Here is a 22,762-nt window from a genome sequence, read left to right on the forward strand (position 1 = left end):
AGGCAGGGGCGGGTGGGGGTGAAGGGCCTTCCAGAGGAGGGTGCTCCGGGCAGGAGTCTGCACACTAGGTCAGCACGCCCAGGGGAGGAAATGAGGGTCAGCAGGCAGACCCTGGGCCCTGGGATCAGAGAGGCACAGGACCCTGTTCACTTCCCTGGACCCTGAGCAAGGGCCCGGGAGTGGCCGTGGGGCCTTGTGGGGTGGCAGCTGGGAGGGAGAGGGCAGAGGGCCTCTGTTGGCTAAGAGACTTGTGGCCGGGGAGTTTGGACCTTTAGGGAAAGTTGGGATCAGTCTTTCAGAATCCAGTCCCCTCTGCCCTCCAGCCAGGAGGACTGAGCGGGGCAGGGCAGCCAGGGTGGAAATCAGGCACCTGAGGGCCCAGGGGCCAGCACGTGGCAGGGTGGATACTGTGCGGTTGCATCTTTCCGGCTCCCTCGGTTCCTGCCTTCCCGGGAACGGTCTCCTGGCTTTGGGGCCCCCAGGAAGACAGGTGACGGCAGGGATAGGCCGGCAGGGGAAGTGGCTCACCCGGTGCGGTGCCGGGGCCCCCTGGGTCTCCAGCTCTGGCTGACACAATCCCCACCCAGCCCTGCGCGCCCCGCCTCCCAGTGCTCTTTGGACTTGGCCAGAATCGCTGCCTCCGGGTTTACACGTGCCGCCAGCCTCTCGGGAGGGGGTCTGGGGAGGCTGACCTCCCAGCTCGGGCGTCTGGGAGACCCCGCTCCTGCGGCTCTTCTCTCCTCTTCGGCTCTGGCCTCGGGCGCGGGACGGGGCGGGCTGCGCTCTCCGGAGCCGTGACGCAGAGCGCGCTGCGGGGGCCCCGCGGGGCCAGGGCTGCAGTCCTGCGCAGCGGCGCGCGAGTGACGCGGGGGCGCGGGCCTCCCCGAGCAGGTAGGCGCGCCGGCCGGGGTGGAGGACACCGGGGTGCGGCGAAGGCGCCGGTCGCGGGGAGGATGCGCAGGGGTCCAGGGGCGCCGTTCGGGCCGGCACAAGCGGAGCACAGGCTGGGGTGCGTGCGCCGCGGGGTGCGGGGACCCAGGCACCCGCCTGGGTGCAGGCGCGGCGGCGGGAGCTGGGGCGCGGCTGGGGTTCGGGGACGACTGCAGGCTCTGGGGTCTGAGTGAGCCGGGGCGCAGAGGGCTGGGCGCGGGCCCGGGCTGGGGAGCTGGTGCGGGGCTGCGGCGGGCGTGTGGGGACGGAGGCAGGGACCCAGGCAGCGCGGGTGCGGGCGTCCGCTGGGCTGCGGCGCGGGACGCAGGCGCTGCGACAGGGCTGGGCGCGGTCTGTCCGGGGGGAGAACAGGGACTTGGCCATCTCAGGCTCTTGCTCCGACACCCGCGCCCCCCGCCCCCGCCCGAGACCTCCCGGCCCAGTTCTGCGGCTGGTACTTCCTTTGCCCCTCACCCCGCGTGTGGCCATTTATAGCCTGGAAAGTGCTTTCACAGCCAGCATTTCAAAGGATGCTGGAGCCGAGCCGCTGGGAGCAGCTGCAGGGTTTAGAGAAGTGCAGAGGGGGGTGCACATAGGGCCGCAGCCAGTGTGCCCAGGCCCGCTTGCGGTTCTGTTTCCTGGTGAGTCTTCCGGGCTGGGGAGGGTGGAGTGCCAGCAGGAGCCCTGTCTCGGTCCCCGTGGTCTGGACCCGCGGTCTTGGGTGGGACATTCACCCCCTCAGTCCCCTCCACGGTAACAGCTTCACCTTCTTGTCAGTGTCCTGTGCTAAGTGATGTTTGCGGTGTGCGTGCTGTGTGGCCGTATATTCAGGCCCATGCAGTCAGATACTCTCTCTCTCTTCTTGGAAGTCATTTACTTTTAGCGTTTTCTCAACACGCCTGTGCTAATTGCTTATGAAGAATTTTAGCTATAACACAGGGTGGCCAGATTTGCTTTTAGGTGATATGTGAAGAAAGCAACTGATGATAAGATTCTGGGGAGAAGAACCCCAGAGAAGGTTGGACGGGGGGCTCTGTAAGGTCACTGTCAGCCCTGGGTTTCCGGACTCTCCCAGGGCCTAGGCTGGTGGACGGGAAGCTGGGCATGGCGGGGCTGGGTTGGGGGGAGGGACAGGGGGAGGAGGGAGGAGAGGGTCAGGCCAGCATCCCCCCTGCAGCTGGGCACGGGGATGGTTACACACGGCCGGCTCTGTCCCGTGAAGTCTGATGGGGTGGTGGGTGGGAGGAGTGGCGTTTGACACGTTTCCCAGGGGCCTGTTGGCAGCTGGGGTTGGAGAAAATCCACACAAGCCCCTGCGGGTGAGCTGAGATGGGCAGCTGTCATCTGAGCACACGCACTTGAGTTTCCTAAGACCAAGTCCTTTACGGCTCATCCTTTAGCTCCTTGTCCTGTACAGGACCGAGCCTTGGGGGGGGGGGGGGGGGGAGCCGCCTCTAGTCCAGGACCGAGCCTTGGAGGGGGGCGGGAGCCGCCTCTAGTCCAGGACCGAGCCTTGGAGGGGGGCGGGAGCCGCCTCTAGTCCAGGACCGAGCCTTGGAGGGGGGCGGGAGCCGCCTCTAGTCCAGGACCGAGCCTTGGAGGGGGGCGGGAGCCGCCTCTAGTCCAGGACCGAGCCTTGGAGGGGGGCGGGAGCCGCCTCTAGTCCAGGACCGAGCCTTGGGGGGGGGGGGGGGCGGGAGCCGCCTCTAGTCCAGGACCGAGCCTTGGAGCGGGGGCGGGAGCCGCCTTTAGTCCAGGTCCCCTTACAGACTAGCGGCCCGGCTGTACGCTTTTCAGAGCCTCGTTCTCCTCTTTGGTCACCTGGAACATTTCCTGCTCATCTGCTTCCCTGAGAAGCTGGTTGTGAGGCCAGGTGAGCTGCCATATAGGACTGCAGATGGCCCTGTAAGGGCCACACAGGTATAAGGCCCCCTCCGCCATGAGTGCTGTGCCAGGAAGCCCTGGAGGGGCTGCAGAGCCAGCACTGCTGACTGCCGTGTCTCAGTCCATCCAGGCCACTATAACAAAATTCCACGTTCGGCGGCATTTATTCCTCACAGCTCTGCAGGCTGGAAGTGCAAGATCAAGGTGCCCGCAGGGTTGGTGAGGGCCCCCTTTGGGTTGCAGGGAGATCTTGGGGGTTTCTTTTATAAGTACCCTGATCCCATCCACGAGGGCTCCACCCTCCTGACCTAACTACCACTCAGATGCCCCATCTCCAAATGCCATCGCATTTCGGGGGCCGGTTTCAACGCAGGAATTTTAGGGGAACACAGTCAGACCATAGCATTCTGACCCCCAAAATTCATGTCCTTCCCACATGCAAAATACATTCACTGCATCCCAACAGCCCCCAAATCTTAACTCATTCCGGCGTCCACTCCAAAGTCTGAGTCCAAAGTCTCCTCTAAATACTACCTAAGTCAGGTGTGGGGGGACTCGAGGTAGATTCATCCCGAGGCAGAGTCCTCGCTGGCTGTGAACCTGGGAAACCAGACAGTGTTACCCAGTGCAAGTTCGTGTGCCCGACGGACGCACAGTGAGGCCAAAACAAACCGAAACGTCAGAGTCTGGAGCAGAGAAAGGTTTATTGCAGGGCTGAGCAAGGAGATGGGTGGCTTGTGCCTCCCCAAACCCCAAACTCCCCAATGGCCTTCAGCAAAGCATTGTTAAAGGCCAAGTGATGGGGGGGAGTCACAGGGTCTGTGATCAGCTCGTGCACAGCTCTCTGATTGGCTGCTGGTAAGGTAATGGGCGGGGTCACAGGGGCTCACATGATCAATGCTCAGGCTCCAGTAGGTCTGGGGGCTGCATGCTCACAGTCATCAAGTAGTTAGCGTCTTCCCCTTGGTGGGGGAGGGGCCGGGTGGCTTCACAGTTGTGAAACAATGCAGGAGATGTACAGCAGAGGATGTGGGGAAAGGGCCTGCCCCGGAAGACGCCGTAGGGTCCTGCCTGCCTGCAGCAAGCTGTGTGCCCCCAGGACACAGGGGACGCGCAGGCGTAGGGAGGACGTTCCCGTTCCCAAAGGGAGAGGTTGAAAAACAAGGCAGGGTGGCAAGTCCTGAGCAGGTCCAAAGCCTTGAGGCCCACTGGGGGGTGGTCCTGCCCCTCTGCTGTGCTGGGCACCGTCCGCTGTGCACGCTCCTGGCCCGGAATCACTGGCCGGGGGCTCCACCGGTCTGGGGCTGCCCTGCCCCACACACTGCCCTCGAGGCAGCCCTCTGCCGGGGCGCGTGCCTTGGGCTCTGGGCACCTCCATCCTTCAAATCCGGGGGCAGGTAGCCGCGCCAACCCTGGGCCCCCAGGGCTGTGCACGCTTCCCATCGGCAGAGACAGCATCTTGCAGGCGCTGCCACAGCAGACTGGCCGGGGCCACACTCCTGCTGAGGAGTCCAGGACGGGAGGGGTGCAGGGCAGCTGGGCCCCCCTTTGAGGTCATTCTGCCCCTCACGCCCTCCCACTCTGGGCCTGTGCTGGGAGGGCAGCCCCGTGAGCTCCAAAATGCCTTGGGGTCAATCCTCCATTGTCGTGGACGTGGGTCCCGGCTTCTGATGAGATGGCGACCAGTCTCCCCAGCTGGAGGAAGACAAACAGGCCACCTACATCCTTAGAGACCGGGCCACACCCTCCATCTTCCTTCCTGGACAAGCTTTCTCATTCCTTTCCTTGTCTGTAGGCTGAGAATCTCCCAACTCTCTGAACTCCGAATCCTTTTTGATTAGAAGTCCATCTTTAGGTCATTTCTCTCGCCTCACAATTTGCTATAAGCATTCAAGAGAAGCCTTAGGGCTTCCCTGGGTCGCAGTGGTTGGGAGTCCGCCTGCCGACGCAGGGGACGCGGGTTGGTGACCCGGTCCGGGAAGATCCCACGTGCCGCGGAGCGGCTGGGCCCGTGAGCCATGGCCGCTGAGCCTGCGCGTCCGGAGCCTGGGCTCCACAACGGGAGAGGCCACGGCAGTGAGAGGCCCGCGTACCGCAAAAAAAAAAAAAAAAAGAGAGAAGCCTTAGCTGTACTTTCAACACTTTGCCTCAATGCTTCCTCAGCCAGATTCTCAGTTTCATTACTTACGAGTTCTGTCTTCCACAAAACACCAGGAGAGAAGCAGTTCGGCCAAGCTCTTTGCCTCTTTATAACACGATCCCCCTCCTCCAGTTTCCAATAACATGGTCCTCGTTTCCGTCTGAGACCTTGTCAGAATGGCCTTTACCAACCACCTTTCTACCAGCGCCTGCTCGCGAGCACTCAGGCTTCTCTAAGGAGGCTGAGGCCCTCTCTCCAGCTCTGCTCTCCTCTGAGCTGCCCTCCCCAGACTTGTCAGCGGTGGAGGCTTTTCCTGGCGCCCCTCCGAACTCTTCCGTTCTGCGCATGGCTCAGTTCCAGAGCTGCTTTTCCATTTGCAGGTGTTTGTACCAGCAGCCCCTACTCCTGGTACCAACGTTCTGTGTTATCCCGGTGCTTTCATGTGAGGGTTTGACTCCTTCTTCTGAGAAGGTGTGGGCGCCTCTGGGAGTGACCCTGGCCCAGGAGCAAGGGGGACGGGAGCCGCCCGGAGGAGGGAATGAGACTGCAGAGGTGAGGGTGGCCTGAGCCCTGCGCACCAGGGACTGGGTGGCTGAACCCCAAGTGCCCAGTGTTGAGCTGAGCGGCCCCGAAGAGGGTGGGCCAGATGAAGGCTGGATGGGTGCCTCACTCCCTGCAAATCCCCGCCCCTCCCCAGGGCACAGGGACCGCATGCTGTTGCTGGACGAAGGGTGTTAGGGAGGGGAAACTGCCTCCGCTGCCCCTCTAGGGTTCTTGTGGCTGGACTAACAGTAAAATTTGCACAAGACAGATTAGCAGGAGAGAAAGAAACTAATTTTAATTCAGAGAAACGGCACCTAAGAAGTGGCCAAAGCAGGCAGCTTTTATACTTTTTAGTATAAATGTGTAAAGAATTGACAGGACAAAGAAACTCAGGTTTTGGGTGCCCAACAAGTGAAGGATCTGAGCAGAGTTTGGGCGTTAGTCAATGAGAGAAGTCATGAGATTGGTTTATACAGTCTTCTCGGCCCCGAATTCCCCATCTTTGATGATAAGGGTGTCCTTCGACCTCCAGGTGCAGGGGTGCACCTTTCACATGAGAGACTTATTTCCTGCCCTCAGGGAGACAGAAAGGAGGGTCAGAGTGTCTCTCTTGCATTGGTCGTTTCTTCAGAAACTCGAATTCAAAATAATCAATATACCTTTGAGGCATATTTGGGGCCACCTACACTGGACCCCAACAATGGGCAGAGAAAGGCCTGTCCATCAGTGACCGTGATGTGTGGGGGAAGGTGATATGGCCAGAAAGGGCTTCAGGGCAGGAGACGGAGGGAGACCTTGTGACCTGCTCTCTGCCCCAGATGGCCCCCGTTCACACCCTTGGAGCAGCTGGGTGGGGGGTGCCTCCCTGGATGACACCCTGGGGTGATAGGGGGTGACATGATGGGATATCATCATGGGCATCATGGCTCCAGGGAAGACCTGTGGGGTTCACACACATTTGCTTTTCCTGTTTGTAAACTGAGGAAAATGGTCGGGCTGCTTACGGAGGTCTCAGTGATGGAGACCAGGTCAGAGCTGGAGCAAAGGGTTTGAGGAAATGAGATCTGTTCTATTTGGAGGACCTGTGTGATGGAGTGCAGAGCCGTGCCCCTCCCTGAAACCAGCTCTGTGGGCAGTGGGGGCTTTTTTCCTTTTTGGAAAACAAAAGAAGTGGATCCTGGGACTTCCCTGGTGGTGCAGTGGTTAAGACTCTGCACTCCCAATGCAGGGGACCCAGGTTCGATCCCTGGTCAGGGAACTAGAGCCCACATGCCTGCTGAAACTAACGAGCCAGAGAGCCACAACGAAGACCTTGCACAGTCAAAAAAAAAAAAGTGACCCATGTCTGGAAGCAGGAGGATGGGACCCCAGCGTGAGCACCACGTGTGATGACTGGGGGGTTTCCCCCCGGCTCTGGGGGCCCCTGGGCACCACCGGGCACACAAGGAGTGGTGGCGGGGGGATGGCGCTCTTCCTCTGGCCCTTCCCAGTGACCTGAGGTTATGAGTGGGGGGCTGGGCCCCAGGGATGCACATGTGCCTCCAGCCTGCCCAGGGCCCAATGGGGCTAGAGCTTGGGCAGCCGGGAAAACGTACAGACCGGCGAGCAGATGGGGCCCTGCATGAGGACACATCTGACTCGTTTCCCCCGATCCACTGCAGCAGCCCCCACGGGCCACTTCTGACCTCGGGTGGCCGTGGGGTGTGGCAGCTTGAAGTGGGATCTCAGTTCCTTGACTGGGAATTGAACCTGGGCCAAGGTGGTGAGTGTGCCGAATCCTAACTGCCAGACCACCAGGGACTAGTGGCTAGTGTCAGCACCCTGGTTCCTGTCTGCTTTAAAGAAAGGAATCAGCAGACAGAAAGCAGTGAGGCAAGGAAAGAGTTCATGAAGAACAGAATACCTGCAGATAGACACACGGCTGGGCTCGGAGAGTCACGTGCAATGGGGTGGCTTAGATCACTTATATGGGGGCTGTTTTCTAGGTCTTTGTTTTCCTCTGGCCAATCATCTTGCTTTGTTCCCATATCTGGTCTGACTCGGGGCCCTTCCCTGTGTGCGCGCGCATCTTCTAGCCAAGATGGCTTCCGGTGCGAGGGTCTCTGGGAGGTTGACAGGACATATTAGGGGCTAATGCCCTCTCCCTTTCTGACCCCTGAGGAACTTTTCTGTGCATGTGCAGTTGGGGAGGTCTCCTTGATCTCAAGAACGAAAACCATGGTCGTCTTATCTTTTTACTGCATCAGCGCTTAGCTCCCCTCTGCTTCTGCTGTTAAGTTTTCCTTGAAATGTCTAATGGCTCGGACTGATAAGCTTCACCTGCTCAGCCTGGGTCCCCTCTACCTCCTACCTCACCTCCAGGCCCCTCAGCCTTGCAGGCTAGAGAAGAGCCCATTCTGAGGGAGCAGGACAGAGCCTGCTCTGCGGAGCCAAGGTGGGGCTGTCGGGATGGAGCCGGCCATGCTGAGGCGTCGAGATGGAGCCGGCTCCAGGCAGGAGGACGGCTTCGGGGTGCAGCCCAGGAGGGTGGCTGACCTGGGCATGGTCCCCAACCTCCGGCAAAGCAGCAGCAGTCTCTGCAGGAGCAGGAGGTCGCAGTACCCCTTCGGCAACTGTGAAAAGGTAGGTCTGGGGGTCACCGGGTCTGCCAGGGCCCTGGTGGGGTACAGTGAACACCCAGGGAGGGCAGAGACCTGGCTGAGCTGGGGGCTCCAGCCCAGAAAGGCCCTTTAGCGGAGCGGACTTGGAGAGAGCGCTGGGTGGCTGGGTCTGTGCCCGGGGACTGTTCCTGTCCTTGGTCTGCATGGGAAAGTGCTGGGTAGGCACTAGGGTCCCGGGCCGCCCTCACAGAAAGCCCTCCACCCACATCACTGTGCAGTGACTGCATGTCCTCTCCCAACAGGGAAGGTCCCGGGCTGGCTTCACGGAAAGCCCCGGCAGGCCTGTGTTGGAGACACTTGAATGTCACAGCCCCTGGTCGGGTGGGAGGAGGGTGTCTCACGTCTCAGCCCGCAGTCCCACGACACGTAGGCAGGTATCCTGACACTCATTGGCCGCCTTTGCACCACATCACGCTGTTCCTGAGGAAGGTCCCAACCTGGAAGCACAGTGCTTCCCAGTTTATAGGCAACATTGACCTATAAACTGTAAAGGGCTGTGGACATTCCCTGGGGCCCAGGAGGAAGCGATTCCTCAGGCTCACTCTTCCCTCCCCGATCTGCGCCTGAGGGCCTCCAGCAGGTGATGGGGAGAACTCGGTCTCCCATCTCTGCAGAAAGACCCCTGAAGTGTGCCAGGGCGCACAGGCGGGTCTGAGTGAGGTGTGGGATGGGGTCTTTGGAAGAGTGTTGATTTGACTGTCTCAGGATCTCAAAGTGCCCTTTTTACCCTCAGCAAGGAAACCTGAGTTCATGGATTCCTGAGAACATCAAGAAGAAAGAATGCGTGTACTTTGTGGAAAGCTCCAGACTGTCCGATGCTGGGTGAGTGGCTTGTTCTGTGTTTACGGCCCCTTCCCTGTTGCCACGTGGAATGGCTGAGCAGAGCAGAGCCGACCGAGGGGCCTCAGTGGGGGACAGTCCCTGTGTCTGTACCGGCCTGGGATGCTCGGAGTGTTTCCAACCCCACAAACAGGGTTGATTCGTGTTTGCATTTCCCCTCCGGACACACCCTCGTCTGCGCTGTGCCACAAATGGGCCTCGCTCTTTCTTACTTCCACTCCTTTGTCACCTGGTGGCGCTGCCTCTGCCACGGAGCCCTCCCTGATCACACCCTGGGATGTAACCTCTCTCCCCCACTACACTCCGTGTTTCCCTTTTATGCCAGTTGCCGACGGCACTGCAATCGTGTGGCTTTGTGGTCCTCTCTGAGCTCTGACCGTGTCTGAGTTACTGTATTACTTCCCTGCTGGACAGATGGCCAGCATCCAGCTCAGACTGTGAACAGTACAGGGAGGAAGGGTGTCCTCTGCGGGGATGATAGAAGAGGACGATGATCTGGAACCAGACGCGCATGATCACCGACGGTGATGCTGTTCCTGGGGTCCTGGGACGTGCCCAGGGTGTGATCACAAAAAGTGCCCCGTTTGGGAGTTCACGCTCCAGCTTGGCTCCGTTTCAGACGAGAGCCCTCCTTTTTCCCCGGGGGGTGGTAGGGGAGGACCCTTGCGTCAGAGGAAGTGGCCACCGTGCTCCAGATGACGGCCTCAAGGCTGGCAACCTCTAAAGTACTCGGTGGTAATCAGAGTTCAAGTTCACACCGATATCCCGACAGTATGCAGAGAGCGCTTTGCACTGAGGTCTCCAGTTTTAGTTTTTAAAAATAGGTTTCGGGCTTCCCTGGTGGCGCAGTGGTTGAGAGTCTGCCTGCCGATGCAGGGGACACGGGTTCGTGCCCCGGTCCAGGAAGATACCACATGCCGCGGAGCGGCTGGGCCCGTGAGCCATGGCCGCTGAGCCTGCGCGTCCAGAGCCTGTGCTCCGCAACGGGAGAGGCCACAGCAGTGAGTAGGCCCGCGTACCGCAAAAAAAAAAAAAAAAAAAAAGAGAGAGAGAGAGGAGGGAAAGGGTCTGTTCTAGGCTAACTGTTAGAACCTATGAGAAAGTTTTGGGTAGCCTTGGGCCAAGCTGGAGCGTGAACTCCCACATGGGGCACTTTTTGTGATCACACCCTGGGCACATCCCAGGACCCCAGGAACAGCGTCACCGTCGGTCATAAATCATCATAAAAGTGGTCCTCGTCCTGACCCTCCTTCCCGCCTCGGACCCAGCTCTCTCCTCCGTAAATGGAGGAGCTGACACGAGGTGCTCAGAGAGAGCCCGGTGAGTCTGCGAGTGACTTGAGTCCCTAGGGGTCGTAGAGGAAGGTGTACGGGGCGTGCTGGGAGTTCCTTATGGCTGGCCCTGTGCTCCCAGCCCTGGGGGCCCCGGCCTAAGCAGTGGGACCAAGGGTAGCCAGGGACGTGCCTTGTGGGTGGAGAAAGGGCACCCAAGTGAGCCCAGGAGACTGAGGTACAGGGTGGGCCATGGCCGTCTTAACCCGTCCTTGGTTCTCTGCACGGTTAGTTAACCTACACGAATTTTATAAATTATTTCCCATCTAGGACCTCATTTGGCCCTCACAAGTTTTGCAAGCTCGAGGTCAGACAGTGTATTATTTTCCCCATTTAACGATTGAGAAGTTGAGAGTCAGAAGCCCCTACGGACAAGCACTCCGGAAGCAGCAGGGAAACTTGTTTTCTCTCTCTGAGTCCAGTTGTGTTTCCCCCACGTCATCGGCTCAGGTTTCACCTGCTTTGGGACTTCTTTGGTTTGGTCTCATCTATATCTAGTCTTCCAGGTCACTTGTTACTAGCAATAGCAGGACTCTAAAAGAAACGTGTAGATTTCCGATTAAACAAGCTGTAAAGAACACGGTTGCTGTCTTCTCTCCCTCCTGCAACCCCAAAGAATAGCCGTAAAGGAATAAGACGATTTCAACCCACGAAGACAAGGCAAGAGAGGAGGTGACAGTTGAAAAGGGGTAGCCGGGCGTTCTCTTTGGGGGAACCACGTGTATCGTGCTAGCCCTGTGTCCAGAAGTTTCTGCTTGGAGCCTGCACTGTGTGCTTTTTAAACCTTTTTATTTTGAAATAACTATATATTTATAGGAAGTTGCAAAGATACTACAGGTAGATCCCATGGTTCCACCAGTGGTTACACGGTCACCTCCTCTTCCCCACCATCTGTAACCCCTGGCAACCACTCATCTGCTCTCATCCCTATAACTGCTTCCTTTCCAGAATGTCATATAAATGGAGCCATGCACAGTGTGATCTGTTGAGATTGGCTTTTTTCACTCAGCAGGGTGCCTTTGACATCCATTCGGGTGGTGTGTGTTGATAGTTGCCTCCTGTCTGCTGCTGAGGAGCAAAGTGGCCGCCATCACAATATTTATAGTGAGGTTTTTGTGGACGGCAAATGTTGGGTCTTATTATTTTTTTTACCTGCTCTGCCAGTCTCTGTTTTTTTTTGATCAGTGTATTTAGAATGTTACATTTAATGTGACTGTTGATATATTAGGACTTAAGTCTGCCACTGTATTTTCTTGTTTACATTTCTCTCTGTTTTTCTTTTCCTGCCTTGCTGTGAGTTACTTGGATCATTCTTAGAGTTCCATTTTGATTTATCTATGCTGTTTTTGACCGTATCTCTTTGCGTAGCTGTTTTTTTTTTTAGTGGTTGTTCCAGGTATTACGTTATGTATCCACAACTCATCGCGTGTTACTGACATCTACTTACCTACTGACGTATCCAAAACTCATCAGAGTCTCCTGGTGTTGACATTTACCACGTTGAATCAAGTGTAGAAACAGTCCCACCTTTTACAACACTTTGCCCTTCCCTGTTTATAATATAATTATTTACAAAATTTCGTCCGCATGCACTGAGAATTATGTTCGATCATGGCGCAATTTTTCTTCAACAATCACACATACTTCAGAAAATTCAAGAGGAGGAAAATGTGCTATATTCACCCATACTTTTATTCTTTCCATTGCTCTTTCTTCCTTTTTAATATTCCAAAATTCCTTCTTATAACGTTTTGTTTCTGTTTAGAGACCCTTCTCTGGCCAGCCTTTTTGGGGTAGTTCCCTGGTTTCCTCTCATCTGAGAATGTCCTGACGCCCCTTTCGTAGGTGAAGGATAGTTGTGCTGGGTGTAGAATTCTGGATTGGTAGTTTTTGTCTTTTGAAAAATGTCGTGTCACTTCTTTCTGGCACTTGTTTCTGGCTCTGATTCAAAGTCGGTTGTTGGAATTATTTTCCCCTAATAGGTAAGGTGTCATTTCCGACTTTCAAGATTTTTGTCTTTAGTTTTTAGAAGTTTGACGATTGTGTGTCTCCACCGGCTCTCGGCTGGGGTGCCTCGTTCGCCCTGCTGGGCCGCCAGTCCTGACCCCTCTGGGCCTCCTCTGACGCTCGCAGTGGGGCGGGGGCAGGCGCTGGTCACCCCTGGTGACCGAGTGGCTTTGCAGGAAGGTGGTGTGTGAGTGCGGCTACATGCGTGAACAGCACTTGGAGGAGGCCACCAGGCCCCACGCCTTCCAGGGCAAGGAGTGGGACCCGAAAAAGCACGTCCAGGAGATGCCAACAGACGCCTTTGGTGACATCGTCTTCACGGGCTTGGGCCAGAAGGTGGGAAAGGTTGGTTTCCATGGTGACTCCGTTGCTCTTACTGTGGACCAGAGCCCACTGTGGGTGACCGAGGTGGCTGGGACTCCCTGGGGTAGGAGTGGGAGGCTGGCGGAAACCTGGGGCGGAGCCCACCTGCCCAGCACTGAGGGCGGAGTGGGTGGGGTTCGCCATCACCTGCCCAGCACTGAGGGCGGAGTGGGTGGGGCTCGCATGGCGAATGGGAGACACGCGGTGCCCTCAGGGAGCAGGCAGGGCCACTGCTGGTGCTCTGCAGGGTGTGGGCAGGGTGGCCCGAATGGCTTTTGTCACTGCCAGGAGGGAGTGGGGGGGGGGAGGGAGGGCAGTGGGGAGGACCTCGAGGATGGGGTGAGACCCAGGAGCAGAGGCGAGAGTCCTGCCAGTGGGGGGCGGGGTCCCAGGCCTGCCCGGGAGCACGAGGGCAGGGAGGGCGGCAGCAGCCGGAGGCCCAGGCCCCGCTGAGCTCCCAGCTGCTGCAGACTCAGAGGGATCGCTGGACCAGCAGTACCTCCAAGCAGAGTCTTGGACCCCCCCCAGACCTGCTGAATCGGAGGCCCGGCCACCCTGGTCTCAAGCAGCCTTCCGGAGTATTCCGTGGCAGCTCTTGGGCCGCACTGTCCTGGAGGGTCTGGTGTGGCCACTTATTTCTGTGCTGGGGTTCTGGGACCTTGAGCTTCTTGTTAGCCGGGTGTGACCTTTTCCCTCGACGACTCTGAGTCGCGGACGCTGCCCACTTGGCCCAAGAGGCTGAAAAAGGAGGGTCGGGCTGGGGTGGGCACTGGCCCCAAGCCCTGCCCCTCGTGAGCCAGTGTCGGGGCAATGCCAGGCCCCCCCAGGCGCAGCTGGCTTAATCTGAGAGGGGCGTCCTCTGTGGAGCACTGGTGGGAGCGGGGAGGGGGGAGGTGGTCTTCTGCAGCATGGGGGCGGGGCAGGTGGGCAGCAGCCGGTCAGACCCTGTGGAGGTGATGGCGGGCGTGGCCTTCCAGGGAGACTGGACTCGGGCATGGGGCTCAGGCCGGGAGTGCTCCCAAAACAGGGGCCAGGGGCTGGTCTCCTCTGGGCAGCCTCCCCCTTCCCTCAATCAGTGTCCGCTCGGGTGTGGCCACTTTTACTCGCGGGGTCTGGACCCGGGTGTGAGCGTCCACCCGCCCAGCTGGGGCTCCAGACACTGCTGGTGCAGGACGGCTGGGCTCCGGGGCGGGGTGGCCGCTCCCTGACCCTCTGGGGTCTTCTGACCTCCCCGCAGTACGTCCGCCTGTCCCAGGACACGCCCTCCAGCCTGATCTACCACCTCATGACCCAGCACTGGGGCCTGGACGTCCCCAACCTTCTCATCTCCGTGACGGGCGGGGCCAAGGACTTCAACATGAAGCCCAGGCTGAAGAGCGTCTTCCGAAGAGGCCTGGTCAAGGTGGCCCAGACCACAGGTAGCACCAGACCACAGGAGGGGCTCAGGCCTGGGAGTGATGGGCGGGAGGGAGCGTCCCTGGGAGGCCAGGCCCGGGCCGGGGGGGGGTGTCCGGTCAGACTCACCCCCCCCCCCCCCGTCCGCCGCTGTGCTTGGCTTGCGCGTGGCGGCCGACGCAGCTCTCCACTAGTGATGCTTTGAAGTAGACACATTCAGAGACACTTCTGAGATGCCGTGCTCCCGAGAGCAGGACAGAGGGATGCAGCAGGGAGGTGGGGAGAGAGGGCAAGGCCTGCAGTCAGCGACGGGGGTCCTGTCCTGTCCCCGCCCCCGCCTGAGCAACGCGGGGAACCGCGGCTCCCAGCTGCCGCAGGAGGACGTGATCGTGGCGGGGCTTCCCTGAGGCCCTGGTTGGGGTAGAGGGTCTGCAGATGTGGGGCAGTGAGCACCGGAGACGCCCAGGGCGTAGGCGTCGGACGTGTGCGTGGCAGGGCCCTCTGCTCCTTCCCAGGGGCCTGGATCATCACCGGGGGGTCCCACACGGGCGTCATGAAGCAGGTGGGAGAGGCGGTGCGCGTCTTCAGCCTGAGCAGCAGCTACAGCGAAGGGGAGGTGGTCACCATCGGGATCGCCACATGGGGCACCTTGCACAAGCGGGAGAGCCTTATCCACCCCGCGGTGAGCTGGGGGCTGCTCCCGGGGCGGGCGGGGGCGGGGCGCAGCAGCGTGTAGGACCCTAGCGGGTGCTCTGCGGACAGGCCACCACCTGGGCAGCAGGGTGAACGCAGTGTGGAGGGGAGTGGCTGGACAGGGACACAGGAGGCCCAGGCTCAAGCCCCCACGCCATGGAGCCTGGTGACCCCAGGCGAGTAGCTACCTTGGTTGGATTCTGGTATCCTCCCTTGAGATCACGGGATGGGTCCACACAAGAGTCTCTGGAGCCGCCACTGGTCAGGGGCTCCTCCTGACGCCTCCCTGATGAGACATGGACTTTGCAGAAGGCGGAAGCTTGGCCGGGAGCACGCAGCCAGTGAGCATCCCAGGGCCTGGCCTTCTAGCCCCAGAATCGACAACACTCTGGCTCCCCCACTGAGGACAGAGCCTTCCTGCGTCCGTTCGCCTGGGTGCAGCCCTGAGAAGTGATCGCTTAAATGTGGGGCCGTGAGTGGAAGAGATCATCCGATTCATTCAGTGAGATTTTGGAGGGCAGCAGACGTGACATAATGAGCACATGTCCACCTCCTTCATGGAGTCAGGAAAGTTTGGGGGAAACACTGGCCCCAAAGACAAGTCTCCTTGACTTGCTGAGGAGACGTGATTATAGCAGCCCCGTGAGGGGTGGTTTATGAATGAGCCCTTGCCCTTCCCGGCCGGCGGCGGCATGCCTTCACTTCCTGGGGAGGGCGTCCTCTGGCAGGTGATTCCTTGTGTCCGTCACAGACGCTTGTCATCGGGCCAGTCTGCCCCTCGGCCCTTGTCCTTTTGTGTCAGCGTCAGAGATGTGCTTAGTGGACGGGACCGGTTCTGTCTTGAAAGCTTGTCATACGGAGTGGAAATCTGAGGCCACGGGAGACTGGCTGACTTCCAAGATCACTCTGCACTTGTCTCCCCATTTCGAGTTCAGAAGACTTCCTGCGATACCACCTGCCATCCTCTGTGGACGCCAGGGGCCGTGTGCGCGGGTCCGGCAGCCACCCCTCCTGGATCTGGGTCCTGGGGCTGCTGGGACAAAGGACCACAGAGCTGGTGGCTTAAAGCAACAGAAATGTACTCTCTGACATTTCTGGACACCAGAACTCCAAGACCAGTACCACCCGGCCAAAATCGGGATGTCGGCAGGGCCAGGCTCCCCCAGAGACGGTGGGGGAGGAGCTATTCCCTGCCTCTTCCAGCTGCTGGTTTGTGGCCGCATCACTCCAGTCTCTGCCTCTTGGTCACATGGCCCCCTCCTTCTCCTCTGCACCCTCTTCTGAGGACACCTGTCATGGCATTCAGGACCCACCTGGATGATCCAGGTTAATCTTCCCAGGCTCAGACCCTTAGCCTCATCACATCCGCAAAGACCCTTTCTCCAAATGAGGGAACGTTCACAGGTTCCAGGCATTAGAGCCTGACATCTTGGGGGGGGTCACTTATCCAGCCTGATGGAGCTCCTGTTCTTGGTGGGAAAGATGTAGAGCTTTCCGTCTGTCCGTGCCCACCTCTCCACCCCCAGGGCGGCTTCCCAGCTGAGTACATCATGGATGAGGACGGCCAAGGGCACTTGACCTGTCTGGACAGCAACCATTCCCACTTCATCCTTGTGGACGACGGGACCCACGGCCGCTACGGCGTCGAGATTCCCCTGAGGACGAAGCTAGAGAAGTTCATATCGGAGCAGACCAAGGAAAGGGGAGGTGAGCGAGGCACGCTTTCCAGGGTGCTCGGGGGGGAGAGGGGAGCAGGCTGGTCCAGGCGTCTGGGGCTCCGCTGGCCGTGACCAGGACATTCGGCAGGTGGGGTGCTGGGGGGGGCGTGGTCAGAACACACACTCGTTCAGGGGTTCATCTTCTTGCGTCCCTTTTAACCAGCAGAAGGAAAGTTCGGGCAGGCATTGAGGTCATAGCATCCTACGGTCACTTTACATCACAAACACGTCTCAGTTCAGAAATCAGAGCGTGCGGTCGTCAAAGCTTGGACCTTGACATCTCTTCCCTTGTGGGTGGGATGGGATGGATTCTGGGGTGTTGGGAGGTCAAATACATAGGATTTGCAGGTTGGTTGGACACCTTTGAGCCGAGGTTTTCAAGCTTCTTTGCACATCAGGGGTCCCCAGGGTATGGGTTCACCCCCAGGGTCTCTGATTCACAGGTCCGGGTAGTGAGGACTTGCATCTCCCAGCCCCCAGGGGACACGGATGCTGCTGGCCTTGGGACCACACCTGGAGAACTTGTTTTGACCAAGAGAAGCTGGGTGGGGAGTGTTGGGGGTGTGTGAGTGTGTGGGGACGGCGAGACCATGTGGGCTCTTGGAAAGAATGTTTGCTTCCCAGGGAAAGAAGTTTCTAGAATCGTCATAAGCCCTCCTGGTTGCCAGGCTGGATGAAAGGCTGAGGGTGGGGCTGGCTAACCAGAGGACGGAGTTGTGACGCCGTGCTCCCGCGCCATGCCTGGTGCCCGCTGGCTTGACATGTCCCCAGCCCTGCCCAGATTCGAGGCGCCACGGAAGGGCTGCAGGGAAAAGCAGGCTGGTTGCGGTGGCCAGCCGGGCAGAGCGGACCAGCTGAGGATGGTCTACAGCCCTCGCCGTCCCTCCACCCCAGAAAGCAGGCTGGTTGCGGTGGCCAGCCGGGCAGAGCGGACCAGCTAGGGGAGCCTTGGGTGCCTTCCCTCCACCCCAGAAAGGGGCTGCAGCGGGCAGGGGTGGGCGCCCACGATCCTAAACTGGGCTCTGTGCTTCGTCCTAGGTGTGGCCATCAAAATCCCCATCGTCTGCGTGGTGCTGGAGGGGGGACCCGGCACACTGCACGTGAGTCCTGGCTGGGGGGGCGGGGTGTGCTTTTGGGGGTCAAGTCCTGCTGCAGGTGGGACGACTGCCCCAAGTGCTGTCACCAGCCCCGCAGGGGGGGTCATCAGCAAGAGGGGACAGGGATTCTGTCCACTGGGTGGGGGGATCGGAGCCCTTTGAGTGGCCCTGCCGCAGGACGGGTGCTCTGGCTTTGGCCCTGGGGCATGACCTGCACAGAAGAAAGAGGGGCTCCAGAGGGGCCTCGGGCAAGGGTGGAGCCCATGCCCCCCTCCCAGGACCCCCGGGCAGCCCATGGGGGGTTTCTGCAGCTCTGCACCCAGACTCCCGGGCGGGGCTCTCAAAGTACAGCCCTCGGCTGCCCCTCAGCCCCGTGGGACCAGCAGCTAGATGTCAAGCAGGATCCTCAGTGGCTGTGACATGCTGCCGTGGACCTTTGTTCAGAACCCACTCTCTGGCGTGGAATGGGCCTCCCTTGTGGAACGCGGGCCAACTTGACCTCTGCTGTAGTAACACACGACATTACAGCCTGCAGATTTGGGGCAAGAGCGTGACGTTCTGTTTATGGGATCATCGAAAGTGTCTGTTTATGTTTAGTAACCGCAGGAGGTCAGCGCAGGATCCTGGGGTCCCTGGGAGGACGGGATGCGTCTGGTCCCCACTCCCACCGTGGCTCTCCTGCAGCATCACCCAGACAGGGCGTCCTTCCTGCTGGGGTAGAACCCCTTCCTCAGGTTGCTCACCCTGGGTCTCCGGGGGTCTCCCTCGATGTCCTGGTTAACGAGGGGGCGGAACTCTGGCAGTGCCCCCTCCTTCTGGAGATGGTGCTTCCGTCCACACATCAAAGGGTGGAAATATACAAACCTTTCGTGACAGTGGTGTTGAGTGACAGGCCTGAAGGAGGTGGCGTATCGGGTGTGTATCCCACGTACATCAGGATTAGCCACTTTCCCCTCCCAGCAGTGGGATGCTACCAAGCAAATGCCTTCTGTAAACTTGCAGTAGCCAGACATCAACTCTGTTTGAGCATCTCTGTATTAGAAGGTGTCCGTGCGGGTGTGGAGTCAGGTCCCGGGCTCACGGTCAGCCCCTGTTGTTGCAGACCATCTACAATGCCATCACCAACGGCACCCCATGCGTGATCGTGGAGGGTTCGGGACGAGTGGCTGACGTCATTGCCCAGGTGGCCAGCCTGCCCATCTCCGAGATCACCATCTCCCTGATTCAGCAGAAGCTGGGCCTGTTCTTCCAGGAGATGTTCGAGACCTTCACCGAAAGCAGGATTGTGGAGTGGACCAAAAAGGTGAGGCACACGGGCGCATCAGTCACCAGGCGTGGACCTGCAGCCGGTAGGTTAGACGCTGTCAGCCTGGTAAGCGGGACCAGGGCACGCCAAAACCAGACACGGAGACCCCAGCGGGCCTGGGGCGGGCACGGGAGTGATCTGCAGAAGGTGGGGGGCTGTGAGCCGGGAAGGCAGTGGGCCCAGGGCAGGTGGGAAGCCCTCAGCTGAGGCAGCAGGCTGTCCTCAAGGGAGGACGTGCTCAGCCTCTAGCCTGCAGAACTCCGGGCCTGGGCCGGTACCGCAGGGCATGAGGACCCTGCTGCCCTGGGAGGGCAGGAGGCTGGCGCTGAGGCCCCGGGGGAGGCAGAGGGGTGGGGAGCCCAGATTCCGGTAGAGGGGCGCTGCCAGGGACAGCAGTGGGTGGCAGGGTCCGGCCCAGCCTCCAGGCCTGGTGACCTCAACGCCACTGGGGAGATTAATGGAGACCTTCTGGGGTCGGCAAGGCGGGCAGACGTGCCAGATGGGGGCCCATGCGTGGTTCCGGGAACCATGTGGTGATCTGGGGGCTGCTTCACGTGCACCCTTAGATAGAGGCATCGGAGGCTGGGCCCATCCTGGGACCAGTGTTCTGGGGGACCCCCCCCCATCTCCAGGGGGTTTGGAGACTTGAGACCTGGGAGGGAGCTAGTTACGCCCAAAACGGGCATCCTTTCTGCCCTGTGGGCAGGAGGTACTGAGTGGAAGCACAGGGAGTTGGGGACATGACCCTGCGGTGACAAGTGCAGAGAGAGACCGTCGGAAGGGCGGCCTCAGCTTTACGTCACGTGCCGGCCTGTCCTCTCTCTGTCTTTGTTTTGTAATAATTTTAGATTTGTGGAAAAGCAGCACAGGTAGTGGAGGGTTTCTGTCCGCCCTTCACCCAACTCTACTGCTGTCAACATCCGACATAAGCCCGGTGCGTTTATCAGAACCTAGAAGTGAACTCTGGTTCATCCCTGTTGACCAAACTCAGGCAGTTCGGATGTCATGTTCATCTACTAGTGGCCTTTTGCTGTGCCGGAGTCTGAACCATTAGCTTGGTCTCTTCATTGTCTTTTTTCTTTCTTTCTTTCTTTGGTTTTTTTTAAGTGTGGCATTTTCTAACTAGCCCACCGGATTCCAAAGGTTTTCTGGAACATCATCATATGAACTGGATAAAAGTGGGCTGCTCTGGTTGTGGGCTGGGCTGGGGGCTCTGGGGCCTCGCTTTCTGCCCATCCCCTCAGCTCCTGAGCCGTGAGCTTCGTGGGTGCTACCACCCCCAAGAGCTCTGGTTTGGTCCTTTCTCCTGACCCAGGGAGACCATGGCTGTTACGGCCCAGGACCATAATTGCCCTGCATTTCAGTATTTCTGCTTTAAAGTGCATTGGTATTTGCTCTTTCATAGCTACAGTGGGAGATAACACTGGTTACAGATGGGTGTAGACTTTGCTAGCATCCCTTATAGACGGGGTCCTCGGTGGACCGGGGGGAGAAATAGCGCAGGAATGTGCCTACGGAAGTCTCTCCAGGTCCTGAAAAGAAGGAATTTCTCTCTCACATCCTCCGAGGCTGTTTGGCTCAGTTGGGTGATCTGGGGCACTTGGAATGGACCTCAGAATTGGCCATCTCCCCAGTCCAGATTTCAGGGGCCCTGGTGAGCTCTGCAGAGGGACACTAACCCATGGCCCCCAGCCTCCAAGGGGGGTAGGTGTGAAGGAGAGCGCTGGCTGAGCCCTGATCACCCACGAAGCCCTTGGCCGGTGGAGAACCGCCGCACCTGTGGCCCCTGTGGTCCTGCTGTTCGGCCGCACTCTGGGCCCCGGGGGCAGGGGCTCACCCGCCCCGAGGTCACCTGACCTCTGTTTCCTGGCAGGATCCTTTGTGGGATGGGGGCAGTCAGTGCCTCTCTGACCCTCGGTTTCCCCAACAAGTTGGGGCTGACAAAGCAGTCAGGGTCTGTGACTTTCATCCAGCTCCCTGGATGCTAAAGCCAGGGTGTAAAAACTCATGGAAATTCAGTTTTAAGTGCCTGACACGTGCCTTTCAGGGCACGTCTGTGGAGCAGCTTAGCCCCCACTGCGTCCCATTTCAGGCCATGTGGACGGTCTGTGCCCAGCAGCCAAAGACCACGGGGAGGGCTGGGACCCCGGATGGGGGCTGGGGAGGGGGAGGGCAGCGGGCCTGCTCCGAGGGGAGCCAGGCGGTTTTTGTGGGCGGCACAGTGACCCTGCTCTTGTCTGTCTTATTGTGGCCTCAGAGGACCTCCTTAGAAGCCAATGTTCTGTGAGATTGTTTTCGCTGTTGGCGTCAGCTCGGCTGCCAATGGACATGGTGGGGATTGGCTGGCCGGCTCTGTGGCCTTTCCTCAGTTAGTCTGTAAATTATTCAGGCAGTTCTCAGAAGCGGATCTAACCTGCCTAGGTTTAAAGGGGCCTGTGTTTTCAATCCCTTGCCAAGTAGAGGCCTTAAAGTGGTGTTTCATACACACCAGTCTCAAGCCAGGGGCTTGCCCTCAGTGGTTGTTCTCGTTCAGTGGGGAGAGGACCCCCAGAGCCGTGATCGCTGATTCACTCCACAAACCTCAGGGCTGGTCTGCCCCGTGGCAGGTACTTGGGTGTGGCCCTTGGCGGGTGTGGACATCCGCCATGGGGGTCTCATTGCCAGCCCGCGGCCAGCACCACATACCTGGGGTCGGAGGAGTTGCTGGCCCTCTCTCAGCAATCCCGTTTTCTTATTTGCAAAATAGGGGTAATTGGTACTTAAACGCAGAGGATGGAGCAAGGTCACCTGGGACAGTGCTAAGTGGTTGTCAGCACATACGCGCTGACGGTAGCTGCTTCATCCTGTGAATCAAAGCAAGGGTTAAATCCCGGAGCGATTTCAGCTGGAAGATGGAATTGGGGTTGGGAAGAGAGACCGGGATATTTTGGAGCTGACATGAAAGCTGGACCCCGAGGGGTTAGGGAGGTTGGGGTCTTAGAGGTGGAGGTGGGGTGTGCAAGGGGCCCTCTAGGTGGGAGCGGTCTGTACAGAGGCGGGAGCTGCATGGCCAGGCTGCGGAAGGAGGTGGGAAGGCAGGTGGGGCGGCCGGGAGCTGGGGGAGGAGCCTGAAGCTGTGGGGGTGTGGGGAGCTAGTGGATGGCTCCCCCCCGTCTCAGGGTGAAGGGTTCAAGGCAGGGCAGCTACTGGTGGCAGACACGGCAGCTGAGAGATGATAGATACGATAGGTGATAGCTAGCTAGACGGGTGATAGGCAATAGATGATAGGTAGATAGCTAAAATAGATACATAATAGAAAGATAGATAGATAGATAGATAGATTGGAAGGGTGGGTAGCTAGCTAGGTGTATAGAGAAGTAGGTAGATAGATACATAGGTAGATGGGGCGACTAGCTAAATAGATACATGGGGTGGGTAGGTAGATATATAGAAGGGTAGGTAGGTAGGTAGGGTAGGTAAGTAGGTAGACAAGTGGGTAGGGTGAACAGTAGGTACATAGATACAGACACACACATACCTACATACATACATGCGTACACACACAGACTGATGGATAGCTAGGTAGGTAGGTAGATGATTGGATAGACGAGTGGATGGATGGAAGGACGGACAGGTAGGTGGGTAGGTCCTCCCCCAGGCAGGAGGACCCGGGGAGAAGTCTTCAGTTAAGTGATGCTGAGTGTTGATCAGTGACCGATCAGTGAGGTGAAGATGCTTTACACGTGGGCTGTGTTTTCCACCCCATAGGCCACTCGCAAACACCGTGTGTTTGGTCCTCATGCATCTTTCATCTTCACCGTCTGGGGTGCGGGGGGCAGGGGGCCCTGGCTACACAAGCAGTTAGGACTCCTGCCT

The 22,762-nt window shown here is 58.8% G+C and overlaps 1 protein-coding gene across 5 annotated transcripts in view; it reads left to right on the plus strand.

Moving 5' to 3' along the window:
- Window positions 1–689: 689 nt before the first annotated feature.
- Window positions 690–22,762, plus strand: part of TRPM2 (transient receptor potential cation channel subfamily M member 2) — a 50,015-nt gene continuing 27,942 nt past the window's right edge. The window contains exons 1-9 of one of the 5 annotated variants that reach the window (XM_067739645.1): window positions 690–891; window positions 7,859–8,119; window positions 8,891–8,979; window positions 12,512–12,680; window positions 13,936–14,116; window positions 14,609–14,775; window positions 16,313–16,493; window positions 17,543–17,604; window positions 18,704–18,904. In XM_067739645.1, coding sequence (XP_067595746.1) covers window positions 7,946–8,119; window positions 8,891–8,979; window positions 12,512–12,680; window positions 13,936–14,116; window positions 14,609–14,775; window positions 16,313–16,493; window positions 17,543–17,604; window positions 18,704–18,904 — 1,224 coding nt within the window. In that variant the 5' untranslated portion in view covers window positions 690–891; window positions 7,859–7,945. The other 4 variants (XM_067739648.1, XM_067739644.1, XM_067739649.1 and 1 more) reach the window with 4 other exon arrangements.

This window comes from Pseudorca crassidens, chromosome 5, assembly GCF_039906515.1.
Source record: "Pseudorca crassidens isolate mPseCra1 chromosome 5, mPseCra1.hap1, whole genome shotgun sequence".
NCBI classification, from domain to species: domain Eukaryota; kingdom Metazoa; phylum Chordata; class Mammalia; order Artiodactyla; family Delphinidae; genus Pseudorca; species Pseudorca crassidens.